A 23,777-nucleotide genomic window follows, 5' to 3' on the forward strand; every position below is an offset into this window, starting at 1 on the left:
TTTTCAAGCTATTTACTGGTATTCTAGTCAAAAAAAACTGAACAAGGGCTTTGATTTGGGATGTGTATGTATCCTCACAAAAGGTTCACAGTATTTTTCCAAAATAAAAACATTTTAAAGGCAGCCTAGGATCTACAGAACAGGCCAGATTTGTTTTTGCAATTCTAGTAATAATTCCAACAAACTGTTTATGGCAAGAAACACATGTATTCCACCAAAGTATTGTTATACACCAACTCAGAGGAGAAAAAAAAGTAGCAACAAGGAAAAAAATCCCAACCTACCAAAGCAGAAAGATGTATTTTATAATCCAAAAAGGACACAAATTTAAGACTGTTTCAAAAGTTTATTATTTGCTGACCTTACTTTGGTTACTGCCTATCTAGTGAATTTCCCAGGTGTGCCAGACTTCCCACCCTATTCCTGACTCACAGAAAAGAAGTACATTCATCTACTAGCCAGAAAGTCTGATTTTTGTTCTCCAAGAACATTTTCATTTTCACATTTTCCATCCTGGGAACTATGGGACAGTGTTTGAAGGGTACATGTGGGTCTGAACTTTTAAGTGAGTTTCAGAAGGATTTATATGAAGATACATAAGCAATATTTTACATAAAGATGCATATGGTCCTCTTATACCAGGTAAAACCAATACAACAAGAAGCAAGTACAGATGATCAATTTCTGGACTCCACTACACTAATTTTCTCTTTAACTTATTTTTCTTTTTATAATATGGAAATCTAGCAGAAGCCAGTTAATGGAATATTTTCAGTCTAAGTATGGAGCATAAGCAACAATTACATAAATCCATCTAATCTCAATACTAATTCAAGACCACTGTTCCATTATGCAGCTTTAAAAAAGAACATGGCAGTATTTAGTATCTGAGGTCAACAGCTTTTTGATGTTAGGTGTTGTGGTGTTGCAGGGTAGGGACCACATGGAACAAGGCAAGATGTTGTAGGATACAGCATGGAGCAAGACTATGAGGTAGTGGAAATTAACACAAAATTTTATTTATTGAAATTAAGCTTTGATGTACATACAGCCATTTTAAAAGGGGTGGTAGGAACCAGATTATTTAAAAGACATGGTATTTTCTTGAAGTCATTGTTCAAGTTACTCAAATGTTTCCTAAGAAAATGTTCCTGCACACAATCCAAGCCACTCTTGGATGTATCAAAAGCAAGTCTTATTCCAACTACAGTTTTCTCCAACAACACTGTACAAAGTTAAAGTAGTTTTTGTAGATGACAGCACAATTTGAAGTTTGCAAAAGAACACAAAAGAGCAAAATGTCACAGTTTTCTAATTACATGGCAATCTTTGTGTCAACCTGGTTCATTAAACATTTTTATAAATCTTTGAATTAAAGAAAAAATTTTGTTGTAGAAAGAAGATAAAAGATTTTGTAAAGCCATGAGAACTCAAGACGTACATCTCCTGCACTGAAGCTCTTAATAAATATGTTGTCACTGCCTTGGTATAAAAATAGGGATATGTATAGAATCTCTGTAAGATTCAAGAAGCTTGCAAAGATCAATCTCTGTTTGGATGCAAATGGCAATGAGGATTTCCTAACTGGAATGTGCACCATGCTAGTGGATGCTAATAGGAGCAGTGTTGGAGGAGGATACTAATATCTCTCACTCCTGGGTCTCTGAAGCACATCCCATGCAAGCACTCAAAAACCTCTCTGTGTCACAGCAGCTCTGTTTCAGGTCTGGGATGAGTCAGTCGCAGTTTGCTATGCCAAACTGCTTCCGATTCAAATGTACCTTGCATTTAGTGTTGCGGTAACAGCCCTTCAAAATACCCACTTGAGAAATAGTGTTTCATTGTTCACCTTTATATAACTGTGGTTCTCCCAAGCCTACGCTGCTCTTTTTTTTTTATTTGTTTGTCACCAATTTATCCCTTCCCAAAAGCAACTGTTGCCACACCAGATCCCTGGGGACACCTGCCTGCTGCTGCGGTCACCTCCCCTAGGGAGTCTGGGGTAATGTCCAGCCAAAGGTCCTCACCACACACCTCTGTTAAAACAAAGTTGGGGTAATTGTGGACATTTTCATCCTTCACCCATCTACCTCCCCTGATTGATTTAGAAGCGTGTCCAAAGTCAGAAAATACAACCACTGTTTATTTCTCACTCTTACAGGAATGATGACTAATTTTGAGAAGAGAAATGCAGAAGTAATCAGGATTCTTTTAAAGTCACAGTAAGGAAGTTGGCTGTTTCTACTGCTGACTCCTATTTCCAGCATTCCTATATGCATAGTTGCTAAATTAAGTTTTTCTTATTCACTTCATTGCATGCATTGTATGGTGTTCTGGTTTCACCTGGGATAGAGTTCATTTTCTTTCTATTAATTGGTACAGTGTTTTGGATGCAGTATGAGAACAGTGTTGATAACACATTGATGTTTTAGTTGTTGCTAAGCAGTGTTTACCCTAAGTCAAGGGCTTTTCAGGTTCCCATCCTCTGCCACCAAGCAGATGCACAAAAATCTGGGAGGGATCACAGCTGGGACAGCTGACCTGAACTGGCCAAAGGGATATTCCATACCTTAAAACATCATACTCAGCATATAAACTGGGAGAATTGGTCGGGAGCCACCAATCCCTGCTCAGAGATGGGCTAGGCGTCAGGGCATGGTGAGCAATTGTATTGTCCATCATTTCATTCTCTTGGGTTTTATTCCTCTCCTTCCATGTTCTCATTTGCTGTTGTTGTTATTATTATTGTTGTTGTTGTTATTGTATTTTACTTTATATCAATTCTTGAACTTTTCTTACCTCAACGCACGGGTTGTACCTTTCTCCAACTGTCCCCTGCATCCCACCAGGACAGGGGGAGTGAGCGAGCAGCTGGTTGCCACCTGGTGTTAAACCATAACATGAACCTGAACAGTTAAACTTTTACCACGTTTTCACATCTGGTTTATGGGAAGGATGTCCCAAGTCACACAAGCCAGAGCAATTTATGGGGTAAACAAGAAGCCATAGAACTTCTATCAACTAACAAAAGGACCAGTGGTTGAGTGAGACAAAAAGTAAACAAACAAAACATCAAACAAACACCAAAGAAAAAGACATTTTGGACAGTTCACATAAAAGAAAATTTGAAAGCATTAATATGCCTACCATGGTGGACAGGTAGAGCCAAACTACACCTCTATGAATGCTAGAATTGTGGAAGTATAGAAACAAGATGCAGTGATTTCTTATTTAATTTAGATGGGATTATATTCACTTTTGTTTTACTGTGTGTCCAGGAAAGTTGAAAGACCATCATGACTTCCTGTAGTGTCTGGAAGGAGAGAGGAAAACATGCAGAACTCACAATCCTTTATAACTAAAATAATAATAATTATTTTGAGATTTTGCTTTGTAAGGAAAGAAACCACCCAACAAAAAACCCCAAACATATATTGGGGGAAGGGGACAAATTTACCATGAAAGTAAGTAAATCGGATACTAACAAAAAACTATGTCAGAGAATAATTGTCAGTATCTCCTGAACAAATAAATTGTGGAATTTGTCTTACATTTTAACCAGATCCTTTTCTTTTCAAAGTGTTTCAGCACATGTCACAGCTTTAATTCAGAGGAAGTGCTGAAGTGAGGGGCTTCTCACAGCAGGGTAGGTGCCTTTTTCACTCACCCTGGATGTGAAGCAAGTCAGTGGTAAGCCTTTAGCATCACTGGTGTCACCAAGGGTGAACATCCAGAGGTTCAGTTCTCTCTTGGGAACGGAATGCAGTACAGCTTTCTTCATTCAAAACAGCAAGAGGAGGCATTTCAGTTAATTGCTGAGGTCACCCACGTCAATCAGTCGTTCATTCTGATGGAGTGGTTCAGTTAAAATGTTCTACTGTCATTGCTGTAGTAAGCCAAGGAAATAAATCCATGGTTGGAAGAATCTGGATCCAGCATCTGACCTTTGTACAGTATCAACAACTTTTGAAACAAAATCCGGACCATCCCACAAATGGGCTGAGGTTACAGACCAGAAATGGAGACTAGATTATCTTTAAGATCCCTTCCAATCCAAACCATCCTGTTATTCTGTAAATCTGAAAGGATACATTCTCCTAAGGTTTTAAATTGGTGTTTCCCACTATGGTAGATCCATTGTCACTGTGCACAATAACAGATAACAAGCACAATGACAGACTTGCAAGAACAAGCTATTTGCACTCAAAGGGCTAGTCAGTTTAAACAAAAACAAAGCCATTAAAAATCACCTACCAGCACCAGGGTTATTTGTTTGGTATCTCAAATGTACATATCAAACAGCTAGCAACTCAGAAGTAAAATCAAAGAGCCTGAATGGGGAATCTACTACCACGTGGTATCTCAACAGTCACACGGTACAAGGAGCAAAGGCCTGTGAATTGACAGCACTTTAGTTTAGTTTGAACTTCTTTTATTTCAAAATCAGATATTTTTTTTTTAACATTAAAAATAGGCAGCGTATCCCTTAGATTTTTGTTTCTAAACAAATGGAAAGCAACCAGTTCAGAAGAAAAGTTGACTAAACGTCTTTAAATGGGAGGTGGGGGAGCCCAAGAAAGTAGCAAAGAGAATGTGAACACAAGAGACATTAAGAGGGAAAACAAAAAAGAAGTAATTCCTCTACGAAACAATACAAGAGGATAATCTGCTTGTGCCCTGTAAAAATAAACAAAAGTAGCATAAGATTTATTTGTCAAGACAGGCACAAAAATGTGAAAACATAGTCAAATTGCTAGCAATAAATATAAAATCTGGAGGAGTACATATGAGAATCAGCATGGTTAAGGTAGAATTATAAAGAAAAAAAAAATACTAGCAACAAAAAGAAATCCTTATTATCAATATGACTGTAGCTTAAGAGCAAGGAGAACCTTCTGGCCCTAGTCAACACAGAGAAAAGCTGATGAGAGATGACACCCAGCAGACTATCATGTCTAGGACATCAGTCTTCACCTAGGGGGTCAAATGCAAGCAGTGATTGGCATAAATAATAGAGATGACAGGTAAAATTTCAGGAGGAACAGGAGAGAGACAGAGAATGTGAATGGAAGTGTGTGCACATCTGCACAATGGAACAAACAAATCAAAGCAACAAAAAACAACAGGTAAGAATATTAAAGACCCAGTGAGTCAGTTTAGCTTCAAATTCCTGGGGAAAACAATCCAAAACAGATCAATTAGCAGCACCTGGAAGATAATCCTAAGTAATAGCCAAAAGAGATTTGTTCAATCACATTGCAAACTTCCTCTGACAGCCTTCCAGAGAGGTAGGAGAGAAATCACAGATGTCACACCTTCCCTTTAGAAAAGCTTTGAAACTGCCTTGAGATATTTTATCAACCAGGCTACAGATGCAGGAAGAATAAAAGCTCTGGATGTAAGAAACAAAGGTTAAATATATCATCATCAGGGCAGAGTAGTGATCTGGAAGAATGGAGTGAAATGTAGCAGGTTATATGCAAGATACTGCCCACAGGCAGGAAATGTCTCATATGGAAATACAGGATGGGAAACAAGGCCTCAGACAACAGCAGGTCACAAAGACAAATGTCGTGCTGTTCTAAGACAAATATTGCTATGAGATATAAAATAGAATGGAAAGCCTGAGCATAATCTGCTGAACTCAAAAAAGTCCTTCTACTTCATTCTGTTTGTGTCTGAACACCTAGGAAAGATGTGGTCCTGCCTATGCATGTCTAGGGAACAGAAATAAGAATGAAAACTGGTCTAGAAAATGTGACTTACAGGGAAGTGGTATGGACAAGCTAGTGTGGGGTGGGGGGAACCCATTTGAGGGGTGGCTGTTATCTTGGAAGACTACTTCAAAGAGAAGGGAATTGTCTCTTCAGGACAAGTCCTAAATGAGCTTAAAATAAGCACAGAAAAGGTTCAGGTTAGTAAGTACTGGGGGAGGGGAGACAAGAACATGAAAAAAAATATTGGAAGGGTAGGGAAGCAATGGAAGAGATTTCACCAGGAAAGAGCTTTAAAAACAGCTGAAGCAAAGACTTCCTCATGAAACACAGACTGCATCTTTGTGGGGCAGAGACCACTTGAGACTGGCACCTTATGGCTGGGAGCAATGATTGGGGAATGCCATGGTGGCAAACCAGAAGTGAGGGGAAGAAAAAGTGGTTCAGAAACACAGAGAGAAGCACTGAGGGAAGTCAGGTGACAGGCAGGAAACTGGGAAGAACCAAGATGAAAAATGAGACTGCCATTTGCAGGGAGAGTCATTTCAGAGGTGCATTACACTTTCATGAGCAATGACTTACAAGGCTGTACCTGAAGTCAAGAGAAAAGGCAGGCTCCAGGTGCTTGGATCTACTCTTGCTGCGGTTTTTGTTTCAATGTCTGCCTTAGCAAGTAATGCAGCGCAAGAAAAGCACATCCACAGAGAGGAAAACAGTTGATGCTGAAGATGCAGCACCCACATGACCCATGTTGGCATGGCAGGTTGTATGTTTTGCTTCAAGTCAGCTTTAGTCTGGTGCTGTGTGTAGGACACCTGTACCTGGTTCAGTGCTAAAAGCACTCCTGAAGAACATCTTCCGATCTTACTTCATCTGAAAGGAACCCAGCTCAAGATCCCCCAGCAGAGCAAGCCACAAGGGATGGACTCCAAAAGCAAGCTCCTGAACTGAACTAATACTGTAACAGAGACTCATCTTAAGCCAAACCAGAGGAATCCAGGGACTAACCGTGGCATCCATGTGGCAGAGACCAAAGGAGGACCAGAACAATACTGCCTTCCTCCACTGTTAGATTGATCTAAATGCTTTGCAGCAACAAGCATGACTGGAGAGACAGTGTTCAGTGTCTAGACACCAGGCACTGACTGATTTGAGACAACATATTGACCATTTAACTGACATCTGATGTGACATATGGACATCTTTGGCAGATCTGTAAATACACTGGAACAACTGTCACAATATTTTAACTTAGCAACTGCATTTGCTTTAAAATAACATTGCTAATAATCTTTTTTATTTATTCTTTTCTCTAATAATAATTTTTCTTTCTTCTCTTTAAATGAGGACCTATGTCTAAGACTTTGTAACTCATGAATCAAAACAGCAAAACCAAATCAAAGGGCCAAGCACCCAAGTAATCAATCTTTTACAGCTACCAAGTCATAGAGCAGTAACCAAGACAAAGAATGTTCCAGTTTCTCCTTGACAGTTCCTAATATCAACATATTTTCATTTAATGAACTTCCTTTTCCTGAAGAAGTGTCAAACTGTGCACATGTCTGTGTGTGTCCCTGTTTAGATTATGAGCTGCAAGGCTGTTCTCTGTTCCTTATGCTCTGTAGCTTCTGAAATATTCAGCCCCTTCAGATTCCTTCTCAAGGACTGTTTTGTTTCTTACTCTGTACACATCATGCATCCAACATGGTTCCCTGAATAATTATCCAGGATTTGACTGGGTGGTTGATGATAAAATTTCTTTCAGGTCATTTCAAGTGATGCTCCTATGTAAAACAGTAAACTGATTTTTACACGCATTGACAAGTTTAATTTCTGAGTAAAAAACCCTTTAAGTGTTATAAGATTCCTCCTTCTACCTTTATTTCAATTCTTTATAAATAGACCCACATCTTATGTGTAAAGCCCCACAAACAATCTCAACTAATATCAACAAATACAATTAAAGCGTTTGCACAGAAATTCAAGATACCTTCTAATACATGAGAGAAGCTACACATATTTGGTTTTATTCCCAGATAATTAAACAAGGGGATAAATGTCTGAGGGCATAAAACATAAGAATATCTTAACGAGGATCTGAGCCAGCTCATGTTGCAGAGCTGTGTTTGCAAGACAGGCATTATTTACACATTCTGGTGAAGTACTCCAAAGATGTAACATTTTAAGGCAGTTTATGAATTTCTAATGTCAATTCACATAAAATGTGCTTAAACACCCAGATGCTATGACCAAAACTAAATGAGTCATAAATCTGAAGTTCATCTGAACTGGTGAGGTTAAGTCAAGCTTCTAGTTTAAATTTACATTGCCTTGGATGTGTAAATTCACATCCAAGCAGCAAAATTTACTTTTAATTGGCTTGGACCACAGATGAACTCTTTCCTTTTCAGTCTGCCTTCTGATTTTAATTGGGTAGAAAGCTACTGTAAATATTTTCTTCTTTCTCACCCCTTCTTCCCAAGGTTTTTTATAAACAAGTGAGGTATTGTTTAGCTGCTATGCTCCAGACCCCACACACCCCAAAGCAAAACAGAAAAAGTATGTGCTCAGATTGCTACAGAGCAAGATTTTATACATTTTTTGAATCACACACCAGCAAACAACTTGCCTTCCTCCAAACAAACTGATCAACGCAGCTTATAGTGTCTTTTTAGCTTTGCTTCTCATCATCTGTAAGGAGAGAAGAGTAGGCTTGGAAACTTCGGCAAAGGAACCTAAACAGATTTGCTCAGCAGTCTCTGAGTCTCTGGTCAACAGCTCTCTGCTGTTCAAAGCTCAAATACAAGTGCATCACTGTTCTCTCATTTAAATGTAGAATAATTCTAGGATTCATGGCAATGCCAGCTTAAACTTAGCTCTAAAGAAACCCTTTGTTTTCAAATAAATCAGTGCCTGGTTTTAGATAATTCTATAAAGAATCCTATTCATCCATCACATAACCTATTAGTTAACATGAAAAGAGCACTAAAGAGGCAGCCAACCTCCAAAAAATTCTGAAGAAAAGCGAAGTTAAACCAATCTATCTGGTATATGCTTTTATAGTTACCTATCATGTGTGTGTGGGCACATACACAAGATGTAAAACCTCACTGCAAACAGCACGGTTCATTCTTGATACTAACACTTTACACCAAGAGTGTTGAAAATTTTGTAGCACACTGGCCACATTCTCTCACCAGAGGACAGTAATTGTTTGGTTTTCTGTCACTGCTACAAGTGTCACATTATTTTCAAGGGACACAACTAAGGGTTCCCTAACAGAGAAATCTCATCTGTTTTCTGTCAGGGCTCTGAAAACCAAAGGATGGCAGGAAAGAATTGTTAGTCCTCAAAAATTCCAAAGACAACAGATAATTTCTTACCAAAGGCTGACTTGGGAGGGTGAAATTTAGGTATCAAAATGCTGCTTAACCATTTCCACATTAGTCTGAAAATACCATGACCCCTTTTAAAGAGCAATTGATGAAAACAAGTTAGTTATTTACAACATATTAACCATGAGTACTGGGAGATTAAATTAACAGTATTACATTTATCGCTTAAATGAAACAAATGAAACAGGAGGGCCTAGTATTTGAGAAAAAGAAAAAAAAGAAACTTCAGGAGACTAATTGAGTAATTGGATTCTAGGCTATCAGCATCCACTATGACTCCAAATATCCCCCTTCTGTTTCACTTCTTACCTCTCATAAAACATTGTTATATACTCCTTAATGCTACATGCAGTTTTTAACTTACCTTCTTTATGAAAACAGCTTTTTTTCTTTCTCCTCCCACAACCCCTCATCTTTAATATATTAAAGATGCACCACTACTATGGCAGCAGAGGAAGCAGAAGTCTCCTGGTTCTTTGATGCATTTGTCTTCAAGGCATTTGGGTACTTTTGCCATGTAGTTTTTATTTCTGAATTGTCCTAAGTTTTCTCTGTTTTGTAGTTTTTGGCAGCATCCCAAACTTTTAGACTTAATGCATCTTGTTTTTGCAAGGTAGCGTTAAGTCCCATCTAAAAGGAGTACAGGAGTTATTTTCTTCTTTGATTACCTCCTGTCCCTCTTTGCTCTTTCCAGCATTAAAGGAAAACATATACCATAAACTGGAAATTCTACCATGGTTGAGGAAAAGCATTCATTTTCTGAATGCTCAGTCCTTATTTATTTACTAAACTTAGTATAAAACATATTTTATGGTTTGATAGTGATCCCATTTCATAAATACCTAACACTGGGAATTTGCAAAAAAAAAGAGAAGTCTAAACCTAAACTGTTATAATATAAACACACAGTAGTTCAGAGTCATGCAGAACCTAACACATGCATCCAACATTCCTCCACTTATGCTATAGCTAGGGTAGGGAAGAGGCCAAAACACAGACAGTCATGGACTGCATTACATTCTCTAGGTGAGTTGGTGGCAACTGGACTTATTTAGTTAGCCTTGAGAGGAGGCTTGAGGGGCACCGAACAGCAGTGTCCCAATGTCTTCGAGAACGTTACCAAGGCAGACTCAACTGGTTCTTTGCATGAGAAGGAAAATCCCCACAAGGATAAGTGACCACTAGAACAGGGTGTCCAGGGGGGTTGTGGAGTCTCTGTCTTTGGAGGTTTCCAAAACCCAGGCAAACACAGCCCCGAGCAGCCCTGTCTGAACACTCAGGGTGAGGAGTTAACTCAAGCTGGTGAGTTAACTCACCACCTTCCAAGGTTCTTTCTAACCAGAATAAGAGCATGATTTAAGTTGTTTAGCCATGAACAGCACTCACCCCTTCAGTTTATCTTCCTAACTGAATTCAGAAATGTCATTGTAATGCCATATTATATAATATTAAATACAACACCACAGGACAGTAATCTTCACAGGTGCCCATTTTCTCATTAAAATACCAATTTGGGCACAGATTAATGATGCAAACCTCTGAAATAGCTATCAAGATAGTTAAAAGAAAAACAGAACTGTGTTTCCAATTCATGCCTTGTTTTAACAGCAAAATTACAAGGTCTCAATTATTGGCACACAGTTTGCATGTATTCAGATATCAGATTTTGCATCCTATATTATACTGATAGGTATCTGGGATTGACCTCAGTTGCATGGCTCTTCAATAAACACTCAATAAATATGGGTTATAATTCCATGTGGCACAGCAAATCTATTCTGATGCACCTGCTGCATTAGCAACATTGAGTCCAGGATCGGAGGCAAAGCTTTCCTTGGTCAGATGTCTGTGCCAAAATATTTTGCAATTAACAGTATAGTGAAGATGTTTGAAATAGTTCTGTTTCCTCGGTTATTTCACAACAGTGAGCAAGAAATTAGGAAGTACCATTAAGGAAAACTAATCCCAAGGGCTGGAAGAGACAGCAGCAGCAAAGCAGCATGATGATGCCTCATAAGGCAATGGAAACATGTCAGCCTTCTCATCAGAGGCAAAGGATCAGAAGCTGGTATCCCCTTGGTTTACTCACAGAGAAACATAACAGTCTGTAAAGCTATTCATCTTCTGCACTGGCAGTATTTTGCAATAGTATTTGGCAAGACACTCAGGACTAGCAGCTTGCCAGTTGCCCTCATAGTTTCAAACAAGACTGCCAAGAAGTAAAATGTGACATCTCTTTGAATAATGGAACTGAGGAATAAATTTAGACATCAGTCTTGCTTACCCACACTCCCCCAACCCCCAGGTGCTTTCCTGCCCTAAACCACAGAAAAACTGTGGATGCAAAGTAAAGCATTTAAAATACCAGGGAATATGGAAGTTTTCTCTCCCCCTCAGATGATGCTCACAGACTGACTGAGAAACGGGAGGGAAAAGGTCACATGAAGATACAACCTTAATTCTTCCTTTGCTAAAGGATAGGGAGAAAGAATGCTAACACAGAATTGGGCAAGGGAATGGAGTTACAGGTCAGGACACAAACACACAAATCTGTGGCATGGAACACATAAAACCACCTACAAACCTGCATAATATAAAACTGGCACGGTGACACCTGTTGCCAAACAGATAGACCGTGTGAAAGTGGTGGCCCAGGATGGACATTCCTGCATTTGAAACGGGGCTTTCTGGAAGGAGACACCGGACACTTTCCCCACTTCAGCTTGCAGGCTTGAACTTCTAAACTGGGACTACAAACAGCTGTCACCACCCACTCCAGATCTCTGAGCCTGTTCTCCTGGGCTCAGCTCTCTCCTTGAGAAATCAGTAAGTGTTGATCCTCTCTTGAAACAAAGATGTTGTCATGGAAATGCTCACCTCTGATAATCATCGCCAGCAAGCAACCACCATATCCCAGCCCTCCTCCCAGTAGGACACAAAATGCTGTGACAGAGTCAAGATTCTGGCACTCCCTCATGCCAGCCTTGGGCAAACTGCTGCATATTCCATGAGATGGCCCAGGCTGAACACAAGGCATGAAGTGTGCCCTTCTGCTTGCCTCCTTCAGCCTATTCCAGCTGCAGAGGTGACAGAAGATGTGGGTTTGAACCCCTCGTGCACAGGGAGCAGAAGCCCAGGTTTCAACTACCAAAAGACAGTCTGTTGTTCAGACAAATCCTGCCACCAGCAGCTCTCAGGGAAAGGTGCACATGGGCTCCTCTTCCAGCAGTGCTCCCAAAAGGAAACACACCACTGCATTTCAAGGCACAAGTGATGCCATCAGCGCATGTGTTTACAATGCACTTGCCCGGTGCCCTACTTTCTTCATCTCCTAAGGGCTTTGATGCTCAACTACAGCAGCTCTAGATAAGGCGCTTAAGAACTTTCTGCACAAAGAGGGAGATCCAATATGTTTAAGACACTTTCAGAGTCAGGCAGACACAGTGTTAGGTGATTTGGAAGACTTCAGGGAAAAAATTCTGTTTGAGAATTAAGAATGCAAGCAGGAACCTGATTAACATATTTTAAAATGTTCTTACAGCATGTGGAAGCCCTTCAGTTCTACTTTGGAAAGTGTGTTTTCTCTGTAAGACATTTTAGCATATGGATACTACTTAAACTAGAACAAAATGAGTCCTTCAATACAAACACTCAAAGAGCTAACTTAAATAAAAACAACATATTGCTTTACTACGCTCAGTCTATATAAATACATACATTATTTACAGTTGTTTTTAGTTCCTTGGTCTACAGGGAAAAAAAATCATAGCAGAATAACTCTTCAATGATTTAGGGATGTCCAAAAATGAAGTCACAAAACCAACCAGTAGTGACTTTCCTTTTGGGAAGCACACATTCCTTCAAAATAACATTCTTCTTAATGACAACTTAGACAGCCAAAACAAAAACATAATTTGGAACTGCAAATATGTGTAATCTGAGATCTGCAGGGCATTTGTGTATAAAATGGCTTGTAGCCATGGGACAGTTAAAAAGCCCTAGTTACTTGCATGCAAATTGTAAAACTGAAACCATCTGGAAAATGATCTGGGATATAGGGCGGATAACCCAGGAGAGAACTGATGTGTGGATGTGGCTGAAGGATCACAGCTTATTAGTAGCTTATCCTGTATGGATGGGATGGAAAATAAGATTTGACATACCCTCTTATACTGTGATGATTAACGTGAACCTGCAATTAGCATGCATGGCATTTTAGACTGACAGATGATTTCCATCATAAACCCTAGATCCCCAAGAGAAACAAGAGATGCTTTGCATCTAGTTTTATTTCCTAACACCTAGGTCATTTTATTTAATAACTTTATTTTTGGCCTTCAGCATACCCTACTGAAATATTTTGTTCCTGGGTCAAGTCAGCTTTGGAGGCTTGCAGATATTCCAGCTAGCTAGGCTGAAGCAATTCTGCATATTAAAAACCACCAATCACTATTTTAAACATATGCCATTACAGTCAAATTATCCACCTACTTGTGGATTGACTTTAAACAAGTCAAAAAATGAACAGAGTAGTGATTTTAAAGTGCTCACATCTTAAAACTTGAACTATAAGCTCCCTGCAATACATTATTTTATAAGCAGAGTGAACTAGGAGCCATCCAACTACTGCTCCCCCATAAGTCCTTTGAAGACCTCGGTTCAATGAGACTTGAACATCCAGCTTTTCCAGGCTTCTTAGAAAAATAGCTGTCCTTAGAGAAGAAGAAGGCACACACTGATAATAAAAAGCAACAACTCCTATGGGTTGTTGATTGTCTGGATGAAGATCCCCTCAGAACAACATAACAAATGAATTACAAGTCTTGCAGCACTCTGGATGCAGCCCATGTATTCAGCAGTCCGCGTAACTTTCCTTTCCCTCAGGAAATGTTTAATCCTCTTTGAAGATTACAATAGATACTGAATTTATTAGATTAGCATGAAAGAAATTAAATGCAAGGGCTGTCAACATCTATTTTGAGTGTCCAGTATAAACATCAATGCTATTTCAAGGCTTAGAGCATGTAATAAAGAGGCTGTAGCACTTACTGCAGAGAAATACAGAGATCACTAACTGGTTTTTGCTGCCAACTAGTGTATATTTCTGCTCTTTATACACTCTCAAAAATTAAGGGAAAGAGCCTGACAGAATTCAGATTTTTAAAAAAAAGCTCTGCAGGAGCATGTAAGTCTCAGCAAAGGGAAGCCAAGGAGCTCTGACCAATGCTCACAAAAGCACTGGGGCAGACATCCTGCAAGTTAACAAAGTCAAGCAGTTGAATGTTACTGGATACTCTTTCAACCACTTCTCTCCTTAATTCAAATCCTTCAAGTCTGCATCAGAATTTTACCTTCCCATAAAAGATCTGTGCAAGAAGCACCAATACTTTGCAACTTCTTCAGCACAGGAGGAGAAAGCATTATTTTAATTCTAATATTTTAATTTTAATTTGCAGATCCAAACCGCGTTCACTGCTTTGCCTCTGCAAGGCACAAAGCAAAGCAAGCCAGGGTCTCCTCATCCTGCTGGAACAGAGGTAAAGGACACTGGAAAAGGACTCTTTCACCTGTTCTAAAAGTAAACGCCCGGCCATTCTTCACCTCTTAAATGTCTGATTCCAGCACAGCTTTACTGTCTTTATGGAGTTCAGCAGTAGGACTGAAATGGAGTTTGATGGTGTCCGTACTTGCAACCCAGAAAGTAAACCCTCCCACACCGAGCCAGCCATGCAAAACAAAGCGTAGTAGGTAAAACCGCATATACACGCAGTAAAAACATTAGGGCAAGAGCACTAGCAGGAGCCGGTAACACTGCTGGAGAAGGGCAGGAATTTAAGGGGGGGAAAAAAAAGAGAGAGGAGAATGTGAAATACTAAATGACTTTAAAACTTCTTTGCAAATACAGTATCTAAAATTATAGCGGCGGGGGCAGGGGGAGCAGAAGTTTCTCCATGTTGTTTATTCGCTTGCAGCACTTTGCCCCCGGTCCGTAAGCGGATCCCAGCCGCCGGAGCCGCACGCCCACACGGAGCAGCGCCTTCCTCCAGGGAAAGCCCTGTCAGCCCCCCGGCCCCTCCGCAGGAGCCTGGCGAGGGCCGCACCGAACACGCTCCTCGGGAACGCCGGCGGTGTGGGCAAAGCACGCAGCCGTTTTCGGGCTGCAACAAAAGGGAAGCGAAACCTCCCCCAGTCCCTTGTCCTCGGGTGAGTCCCGTGTCCCCGCGGCCGCGGAACCTCCGCGGCTCCGGACGGGCCCTCTCTGCCCCGCCCGTGGGAGGGGGCACGGGCCCCTGGACGGCTGTACCCCACGTACCTGCCTCCCTCCGACCCTCCGCCGGCCGGGGCGGGCCGGGGATGTCTGTCTGTCCGTCCGTCCGTCCGTCCGCTCGAGTTGCCGCTTCCTCCTCCCCGCCGCGTCAGCCGCGCTCCTCCCGCCGCGGCCGCGGGATGACGGGCTCCCCTCGCGGGGCTGCGCCCACCCCGGGGCGGCCACGGGCCACCGCCGCTCCCGCCGGCGCAGGCGGGGCCGCTGTCGCTGTCGGTGCCGCTCCCGCCGCCGGGCCGCCCCGATCAGCACCCCCCGGGCGGCGGCAGCCGGGGTCAGGCGGGGACGCGCAGCCGGCCCCGCTCCCGCCCGGGGCCCCGCCGCTGCAGCTGCCCGAAGGACCGCAGAGCCTGCGGCTGCCGGCTAGAGCGGGTTGTGCGATCCTGGGACGGATTACCGCGATCCTCCCGCTAAACCGGCAGATAATCCAGGGCGACGCCGTCCTCCCCACATGCGGCACCCAGCGGGCGCGCAGGCTGCCTCGGGAGCGGGCTCCGAGAGCTGACGGTGCTGCCAGGCCGCTGGCAGCGACCGTGCCCCGTCCCGACAGACACGGGGCCTGCCCAGGGCCGGGCCGCTCCGTCCGCTGAGAGCTCTCCCATCCTGGCACAGAAGGCGACGGTGGTTTTCGATGCCGGTATTTTTTTCCCCTGGACATCAAAAGTAGATCAGTCGGGCTGGATGGAGGAGAGGGACATAGGAGACATCAGCTAGGGTACAGAAGCATCCTCCCCACTCTGTCCTGTGGAGATTATTTTGCATTTTTTCTCAATAATTACTTCAGTGCTTATTTCTCACAGCAGGATGTGGTAAAAATAGTTATCAGTTTGTCTCAGGAAACATTTGTTATCTCTCTTTTGCTGCTTTTCTATGCTTCCTGGCACATGTTCTTCTCCACAAATTACCACAGGATGCAGCACAGCAAAACTCACCTCACCCTTAATTTGTGCAATCCAGCCTGAAAACACTTTTATCAGATTCATGGTTCTGGGTACAGCCGACTGAGGTTCCCACATGGCACACTTTAGGAGATGGTACAGGCTCAGACACTTCACAAAATGATGAGAGTTTCCAGGAAGGCCTCAGTGAGAGGATGTGAGATGAGGGAGGTTTCTCCAAGCACAACCAGGGCACAGGTAAATTTTTTTAAGTAGTAATTAGAGGAAGGGAAGAGACTCCTGAGGACAGCAACAGCACTTGCATCCTGAGGTGCTGGAAAGAAGACAGAGACTATAGTATGGGCAAAAGTGAATCCCAGAGAATGAGCTCAATATGATAGCCTAGTATAGATAACATGTTATCATAGTACATCTTAAAAGAATGATCCCTAAATTATAATGCCCCTTTAATACAGTTTGGATAGTTCCTTCCTTCCCAGATTTCAATTAAGCAAAAGAGTGAGATGAAAAAGTACAGCTAAAAGCCACATCTTTGAAGAAAGCAGATAAAAGCAGTTCTTGCCAAGATGGTTATGTTTTCATGCAAACTTCCTCTCTTCATTTGGCTAACATGTTTTAGTGGAAATACTGTTTTAACCCATCAGTATGCCCAGTCACCTGTCTGCACCTAATAATTCATTGCATCCTGAGGGTAGTGGTCAACAGCTCAATGTCCAGGTGAAGGCTGAGGCAAATGATGTCCCTTAGGGATCCATACTGGGACCAGTACTCTTCAATGTCTTCACCAATGACATAGGCAAAGAGATTGAGTGCACTCTCAGCAAATTTGCAGATGACATCAAGCCAAGTGGTGCTGTTGACAGGCTTGAAGGACAGGATGCCGTCCAGAGGGACCTGGACATGCTTCAGAAGTGGGCCCATGGGGATCTCATGAGGTTCAACAAGGCCAAGTGCAAGACACTACACCCAGGACAACCCTCAGGAGCAATACAAGTTGTGGGATGAATGGATGGAGAGCGGACCTGTGGGGAAGGACTTGGGGTGCATGGAAAGCTGGATGTGACCCAGCAATATGTGCTTGCAGTTCAGAAAGCTGACTGTATCCTGGGCTGCATCAAAAGCAGCGGTCGAAGCCAGCAGGTTGAGGGAGGGAATTCTGACCCTTTCTTTGCTGTGATGAGATCCTACTTGGAGTGCTGCACCCAGCTCTGGGGTCCCCAACGCAGGAAAGACATGGACCTGTTGCAGCAAGTCTTTGTCCAGACAAAGGAGGTCCTAAAGATCCTCAGAGGGCTGGAGCACCTCCCCTATGAAGACAGGCTGAGAGTTGGGATTGTTCAACCCAGAGAAGGCTCTGGGGAGGCCTTATAGCATCTTCCAGTACCTAAAGGGGACCTACAAGGGAGCTGAACAGGGACTTTTTACAAGGGCAGGAAGTGATTGGACAGGGATAATGGCTTTAAACTGACAGAGGGTAGGTTTAGATTAGATAAAAGGAAATTTACAATACAGGTGGTGAAACACTGGAACAGTCTGCCTGTCTGTGAGTGGTAGATTTTCCATCTGTATGGATAATAAGTTCATGTTGGATGGGGCTTTAAGCAACCTGATTGAGCTGAAGATGTCCCTGCTCATTGCAGGCAGGTTGGACTAGTTGGCCTTTAGAGGTCCCTTCCAACCTGAACTATGATTTTGTGTTTCTGTGATCGTCCTAACCTTATGTTTCTCATACGGCTTGCACACATTTAACATTATGCACACGTGGGTGGCCGTGATCCATCTTGCATGTGTAAATATTTAGAATACAGTCACACAGAAAACTATTTTCAGGACAGCTTCCAAAAGGCAAATAGCCAGACAAAAAGTTTATGCAGTTTGACCCATTCAAGAGACCCACCCCTGTTATGCAGAAGTAATGCTAAAAAGTGATGAGTGATTCTAGCTATATTATTAGTTGGAAGAAAGGCTTTGATTAACACAACTAAACATTTCCTGTAAGGCCTAGATTTCCAGGAATTAATCTGTCAGTATCAGAACCATATTTCTGCATTGGATTAAATTAGCAGAGACAGGACTGAATAATAGATGTAACCATTCCTTACTTTCCCTTCTTTCCCAAAGAACCTGACTGAGGAAAAAGTCTTGAAAGATCTTTTCCCATATCAGGACAAAACTAAGAACAAAAAATGTTCTTTCCCCTTCCTAAGAAGGAAAAATCTGTTCCACCCCGAAGTAGCTAATAACCTGATATATCATCTCAGCATTCTTGAGCTTCTTAAACACTGCATAGAGTGCCTACAGAATTCCTATTTCCAAAGCTCTAATTAAGTATACTTGTATTGTTTATTCCTTATCAGAAATTAAAAATTGTGAAAAGCATCCATCTTAAGTGAAATCCACTTTAGTTAACTAACAATAACAAGAAACTCTAGAAAGAGTTTTCCTGCCACTTAAAAGAACACAGAGATGGCACAAAGGAGCACAAAAGGTCAGCTGTAAATAGCATATTTTATCAGTTGAAGGGTCTGAAGTGATTGAAGTCTCTTCTAGTCCTTTTTATGTGCATGTGTGTGTAAAAACACTACAAATCCTTCTTTGACCTGATATGATACATTTCTTTTCTGCTTCACATACACTTTGGCACAAACTAGGCAGCTTAAGAAAGACATGGTCCTCTTGCAGGTGATGGGTTGCCACCTTGACAGCCTGGGGAAAAGTTTCCAGTCTAGACCACAATGTGCAGATGTAGCCATAGTGATGGAGCTCCTGAGCAACTGCAAGTTCATGCTCTTTCCAAGTTTATTTCTCTCCACCAGAGACATTTCTGTTGCTAGTCAGGCTATTGCACTCCTGTACAGACACAGCAGAAAACCTAAATATCGAAGAGAATCTTAACCTTCTCCACTTCAATGTAAGCAGAGTTCACCTACAGTAAAAGCCTCTTTAAAAAAAAGGAAACAAAGGAAAAAGTGAGTTGCCACTACAGCCAGCTTTTTCTCCCATCTTAGTTTTCCTGTAAGAATGGCGTTTTCCTCTTGCTCTGGTATTCCACTGTGAGGACACAAGTACACCCTCAAGGTCCCTAATGCTATGTGCTCTCTGCTAGGAAGCACTAAACTTAGGTCAGTCTCAGGCCGGCTGCTGAGCAAACAAAGCTAATAGATGTGCCTCGTTTGTTTTCCCATGTCTGCTCCATTGTTTGTTTTCTTCTCTTATGCACATCCTTGCAGACAGGTTGATTTGTTTAACTACATGCAGGTCAATGTCCGAACAGCACACCTAAAAGCACCAGCAATACAGAAAGAGAAAACAGAGGAAAAACAGATGATGATGATGACATTCTGCTTTTAAGGCATAACAGAACAACTGTCTATATCAACAGTTTGGTCAGTTACTCAGACTGAGGTCAGAGTAAGTCCTTTGTGTAGTAACTCGGTAGTTGTGGAGATGATGCATTGTCATCTTACTATGAGAGGCCAGACAAAAGGGAGAAACATCTTTTGTGAGGTCACCAGGAATTCTGCCTTCCTGCTATACTTTATTTCATTCTCTTTCTTGTTTCACCTATTTGCATGTCTCCGCCTTTCATCCCTTTGCACTTCTTTCCCCATAGCAACTCTGCCTTCATACATCCTACTTCTGCCTCCTCCCACATGAAGAAGCCACGTAATAGCACAGGCTGAACTTCAGAGGGGAAATTGCGAAGACAAATGGTCATTAGCTGATGTAGACTTGTAGCAAGCTCTCTAGCACTATGGGCCATGAGCCAAAGTAGGGATGAAAGAAACAGAGATAGACTAAGGACAAGTGGAATAAAATAAGTTTTAGAAGTTTTAAAGTAGAGAGCAGAGTTATATAAGATGACCTTTTACCTACGTTTTTTGTTCAGCAGACCTGACAGGACACGCTCAGGCTGGTTAGATCCCCCACAACCACATACTAACCAAGAAATAAATCAATGATTACGTATCATGAGAAAGGCTTGTTGTGACATGGATTCGTCTGCCACTGAATCCATGTTCATGAAGAGGCTCCTATCTTCAGGCATGTAAATTCCCATCTTTTCAGAACAAGTTCCTGAAGGAATGATAAAGTTAATCTTCAGGAAGCTAGCTAACAGTTCATATTTCTAATTAGCATAGAGATTTACAAGGTGTAGTATTGAAAATGCTTTCCTTCAGTAAGGTAGTATAATACATTTTATTGAACATTTGAAACATGGACCACAGCAATTAAGATGTAAGTTTAACACAAATGTCAAATAAAAGGAAACTTAAGTGCTTTATTGAGTTCCAGGAACTTAGTTACCAAATCACATCTGGGGATCCCTACCTGTCATTGTGCCTTCAAGGAAAAATCATCTTCTCCAAAGCATTGCCATTAGCCCTTTACATCAACATCCAAGTCACAACTGGTATAGAGGAACAGAGGTCACTCTTCTCATAGCCACCTTTTCAGGTTGGTTATATTTCTTACACTATTGCCTGCTTTGAGTTTCATACTTTATTTTGTACTTGTCAGTGTCATGAATAAATCTAGATCAGATTTTTTACAGAATTGGAGTTCATGGACAGATATTCAGATGAGTGTAGGGACATGTTTCTTAGTTGTTATTAAATAATGGTCATTTACAGTTTGATCCTGAGACATGATGAACACTGGTGCAAGATGTTGCCAGGTTTGTGGGTGATATTTCAGGACATGTAAGCACTGTTGCTTTGCCCCTAACAAGGGGCAGCTTTCAAGTGAATAAGTACAGTTCTTTCCCTGGAATAGTGAGAGGTATGCAATTAAGCATCATATCCTCTGTCTAGGTAGGTAGTAATCACACTTTATTTTCTTTCTCTTCTTCCAAAACCAAAATTTGTTATTCCTCAGTCATATCCTCTCATTCAACTGTTGTGACATATTGTGTTGCTATTTCATGCTTTAGTGTGTTGCCTGTAAAGTTCAAAGTTAATTAGACCAGAAGGTTAGCTGGTCTTCAGCTTTTGTTACTGGATGCACTGTAAGACCCACCCCATTCACATCACAAGGCTGTTAAATTTTTGCATACAAAGCAGAGAACATTTTTTTTGCATTCAGGATCCATGCTGCTGTAAACTATTTATCATATGAAATATTGGTGATGTTGGCTACAGCATCTAAGAGTCAGCCTCTGCAAGCACAATTAGCTGAAATAATGAAAGACAGTGTATTCTTCAAATATGTAAAAAGCTCTTTAAAATTATTTTAAAATTTAAAATAGTTTTAAAATGTGAAACTATTATTTTAAATATATTAATTAACAATTCTAAATTCAGTCAAGAATTAGAAACTATTTCTCTACAAAAAGATAGAAGAAAAAAGGGCTGTATGGTACGTATTGCAAGAGTGAAACTAATTGTTATATCAAGATACCTCCAAACAGAAATCCAAAGAATATAGCAAACAACATTCAAGAGGACATATAATCATATTAATCAATGCAAACTGTAAAAATTAGGTAGATGATAAATTAGAGACCCTAAGTCAAACCCTAAGTCTACTTTTGCTTCTTAACACAGTTGTAGGAAAGGGAATTAAGATTAAATCTTATAGGGAAAAAAAAGTGTCATGTGAGATAACAATGTAAGTATCCAAGAAGATGAAATTGAATTAACTTACCAACGTTTCAGTTCAAGAAAATATCCTGCTTAGAAAACAAATTTATTTAATGAAATGGCTTTTTGTTTCTTCTCATTTTTCCTTTCCGTCCTAGCTGTGGTTGCCATTTTGGGGAACATGAAAACCCCTGCCTCATATATTTCCCATGAGTTATCAGGAAATAGCAGCCATGAGTCAACAGCTTGCACAGACACAAAATGTCAAAACCTAGCACAAATTCATGGAGGTGCTCTTATCTATATTAATATAGAAGATAGGGTCTAAAACTTTTAAAAGAAGAGAATAAGCCCTGTGAGTGGGCAAGATTACAAGACTAAGGAAGCTGTAATTCATTTCTAAGTGAAGTGGAGGGGTTACTGAAGTTTGTATGCGTGAATTCTTTTATATATGTGTCAGCTGGAAGTGTTGCTGCTTAATGCTTACTCATCATTAACAGGCAGTCTTTCCAGCTCTGCTGATAGCAAGAGTACAACTTAAAAATGAAATAAAATTTTTGTTTTTCTTCAGTTTTGTTGTTCTGCTTTTTCATTTTTACTGTCTTCTGTTCTATGAACTTTTCTGCCCTGTAATGAAATTCAAGTGCAACCAGAATAAGGAAATGGATGACATCTCTACTGTAGGGCAAAATGGGAAAGGACTGAGGTAACTTTTTTTTTTTTTTTTTTTTTTTAAAGCCTTGCACACAGACATAATGTCTGTGAAAATAGTGAAATTTAGTGGGCATAGAGTGAAAGGACAGTTAAAGTGGGGAAGTGAGTAAAGAGATATCTACTAAACCTTGGCGTCTTCAGTGTGCTGTAAAATCATCCATTTTATAATCAACTCTTGCAGAGCTCCAGCAGGAAAGACCCAGGAAATGTTCCAGGTGTTCTGACCAACAGTCCATGGATCTGCTGTCAGTAGAGCATATTTCAAACACCAGTAGCTTTCTGCATTTGAGGCAGTTTATTTGTTGGTGGTAACTGCTGGAAGTTTATGAGAAATCCTTTGGCACACAATACGAGATGGCTGCTTACAAAAAGTCTGTTTGGAAGAGTCTGGAGTCTAGGGAGTGACTGAGATACAATAATTAAAGTAGGGATTAGATAAACCTAAATCAATATTAAACCAGTGGTAAAAATGCCATGTCATCCACTTCCAAGAATTTTCAGATCCTATCTGGTCCTAAAGATTTGTTTGTCCTTCCTACACCTAGACTTGAAAGACAATGTTTTGGGCATAGTTATATATCCTCTGCTTTCTTCTGTGTCTTATTCTGACAACTAGTAGTAGGTTTACCTGCAGAAGGCCTTCTTCTAGGGGTCTGGTATTGTGCAACAAGGAAGAGGGATTGTTTGGATTCCCTTTCTCAGGAGCTGGTGTTTCCCACTCTGCCACAGACTGCTTAGATATCAGAGATCAGACTGCCCCTGTATCAGAGGTTCCACATGCATTTCTTTCTCCCTGCACTGCAGAGAGCCAGTGAAGTGCTCTGGAAGAGCTTATTTGGGAATAATGCTCTTGGAGGGGTGACAGCTTCAGTCAAATATTCTTTGATCTGTAGGTTACTGTAACTAGCTACATCTTTCAGCTCTGCTAACCCACATATAAGAAGGCAATCTTTCAGTTTCTTTAACTCAAACTCTCATTTTCCTTTTTTTCTATTTTTCCATGTAGCATGTTTTTGTCTTTGTCAGGAGCACTCCCCCAAATTTCACCTGAAGCACTGGGCTCGCTACTCATGGTGCAAATAGGAGGTGAACAAAGCTTAACCATCAGAGGAGTGGATTTGTCAATCATATTCACAAACAGAAAGCTA

At 41.1% G+C, this 23,777-nt stretch overlaps 2 protein-coding genes across 2 annotated transcripts in view; one reads left to right on the top strand and one right to left on the bottom strand.

Annotated features, from left to right (window-relative positions):
• LOC111924679 (uncharacterized) lies at nucleotides 1-22,479 on the bottom strand. Its single transcript, XM_086886438.1, has 3 exons — nucleotides 15,423-22,479; nucleotides 3,668-3,886; nucleotides 1-3,313 (listed from the first exon to the last, which is right to left on the bottom strand). Exon 1 carries the CDS (start codon nucleotides 16,090-16,092, stop codon nucleotides 15,526-15,528), a length of 567 nt encoding a protein of 188 aa, XP_086742564.1. The 5' UTR covers nucleotides 16,093-22,479; the 3' UTR covers nucleotides 1-3,313; nucleotides 3,668-3,886; nucleotides 15,423-15,525.
• LOC111924680 (uncharacterized) overlaps nucleotides 14,750-23,777 on the top strand; it is a 13,473-nt gene continuing 4,445 nt past the window's right edge. The window contains exons 1-2 of the mRNA XM_086884950.1: nucleotides 14,750-14,810; nucleotides 15,082-15,313. Coding sequence (XP_086741076.1) covers nucleotides 14,750-14,810; nucleotides 15,082-15,313 — 293 coding nt within the window. The remainder of the gene's footprint in view (nucleotides 14,811-15,081; nucleotides 15,314-23,777) is intronic.

This window comes from Cyanistes caeruleus, chromosome 1, assembly GCF_971803275.1.
Source record: "Cyanistes caeruleus chromosome 1, bCyaCae1.hap1.1, whole genome shotgun sequence".
Lineage (NCBI taxonomy): Eukaryota > Metazoa > Chordata > Aves > Passeriformes > Paridae > Cyanistes > Cyanistes caeruleus.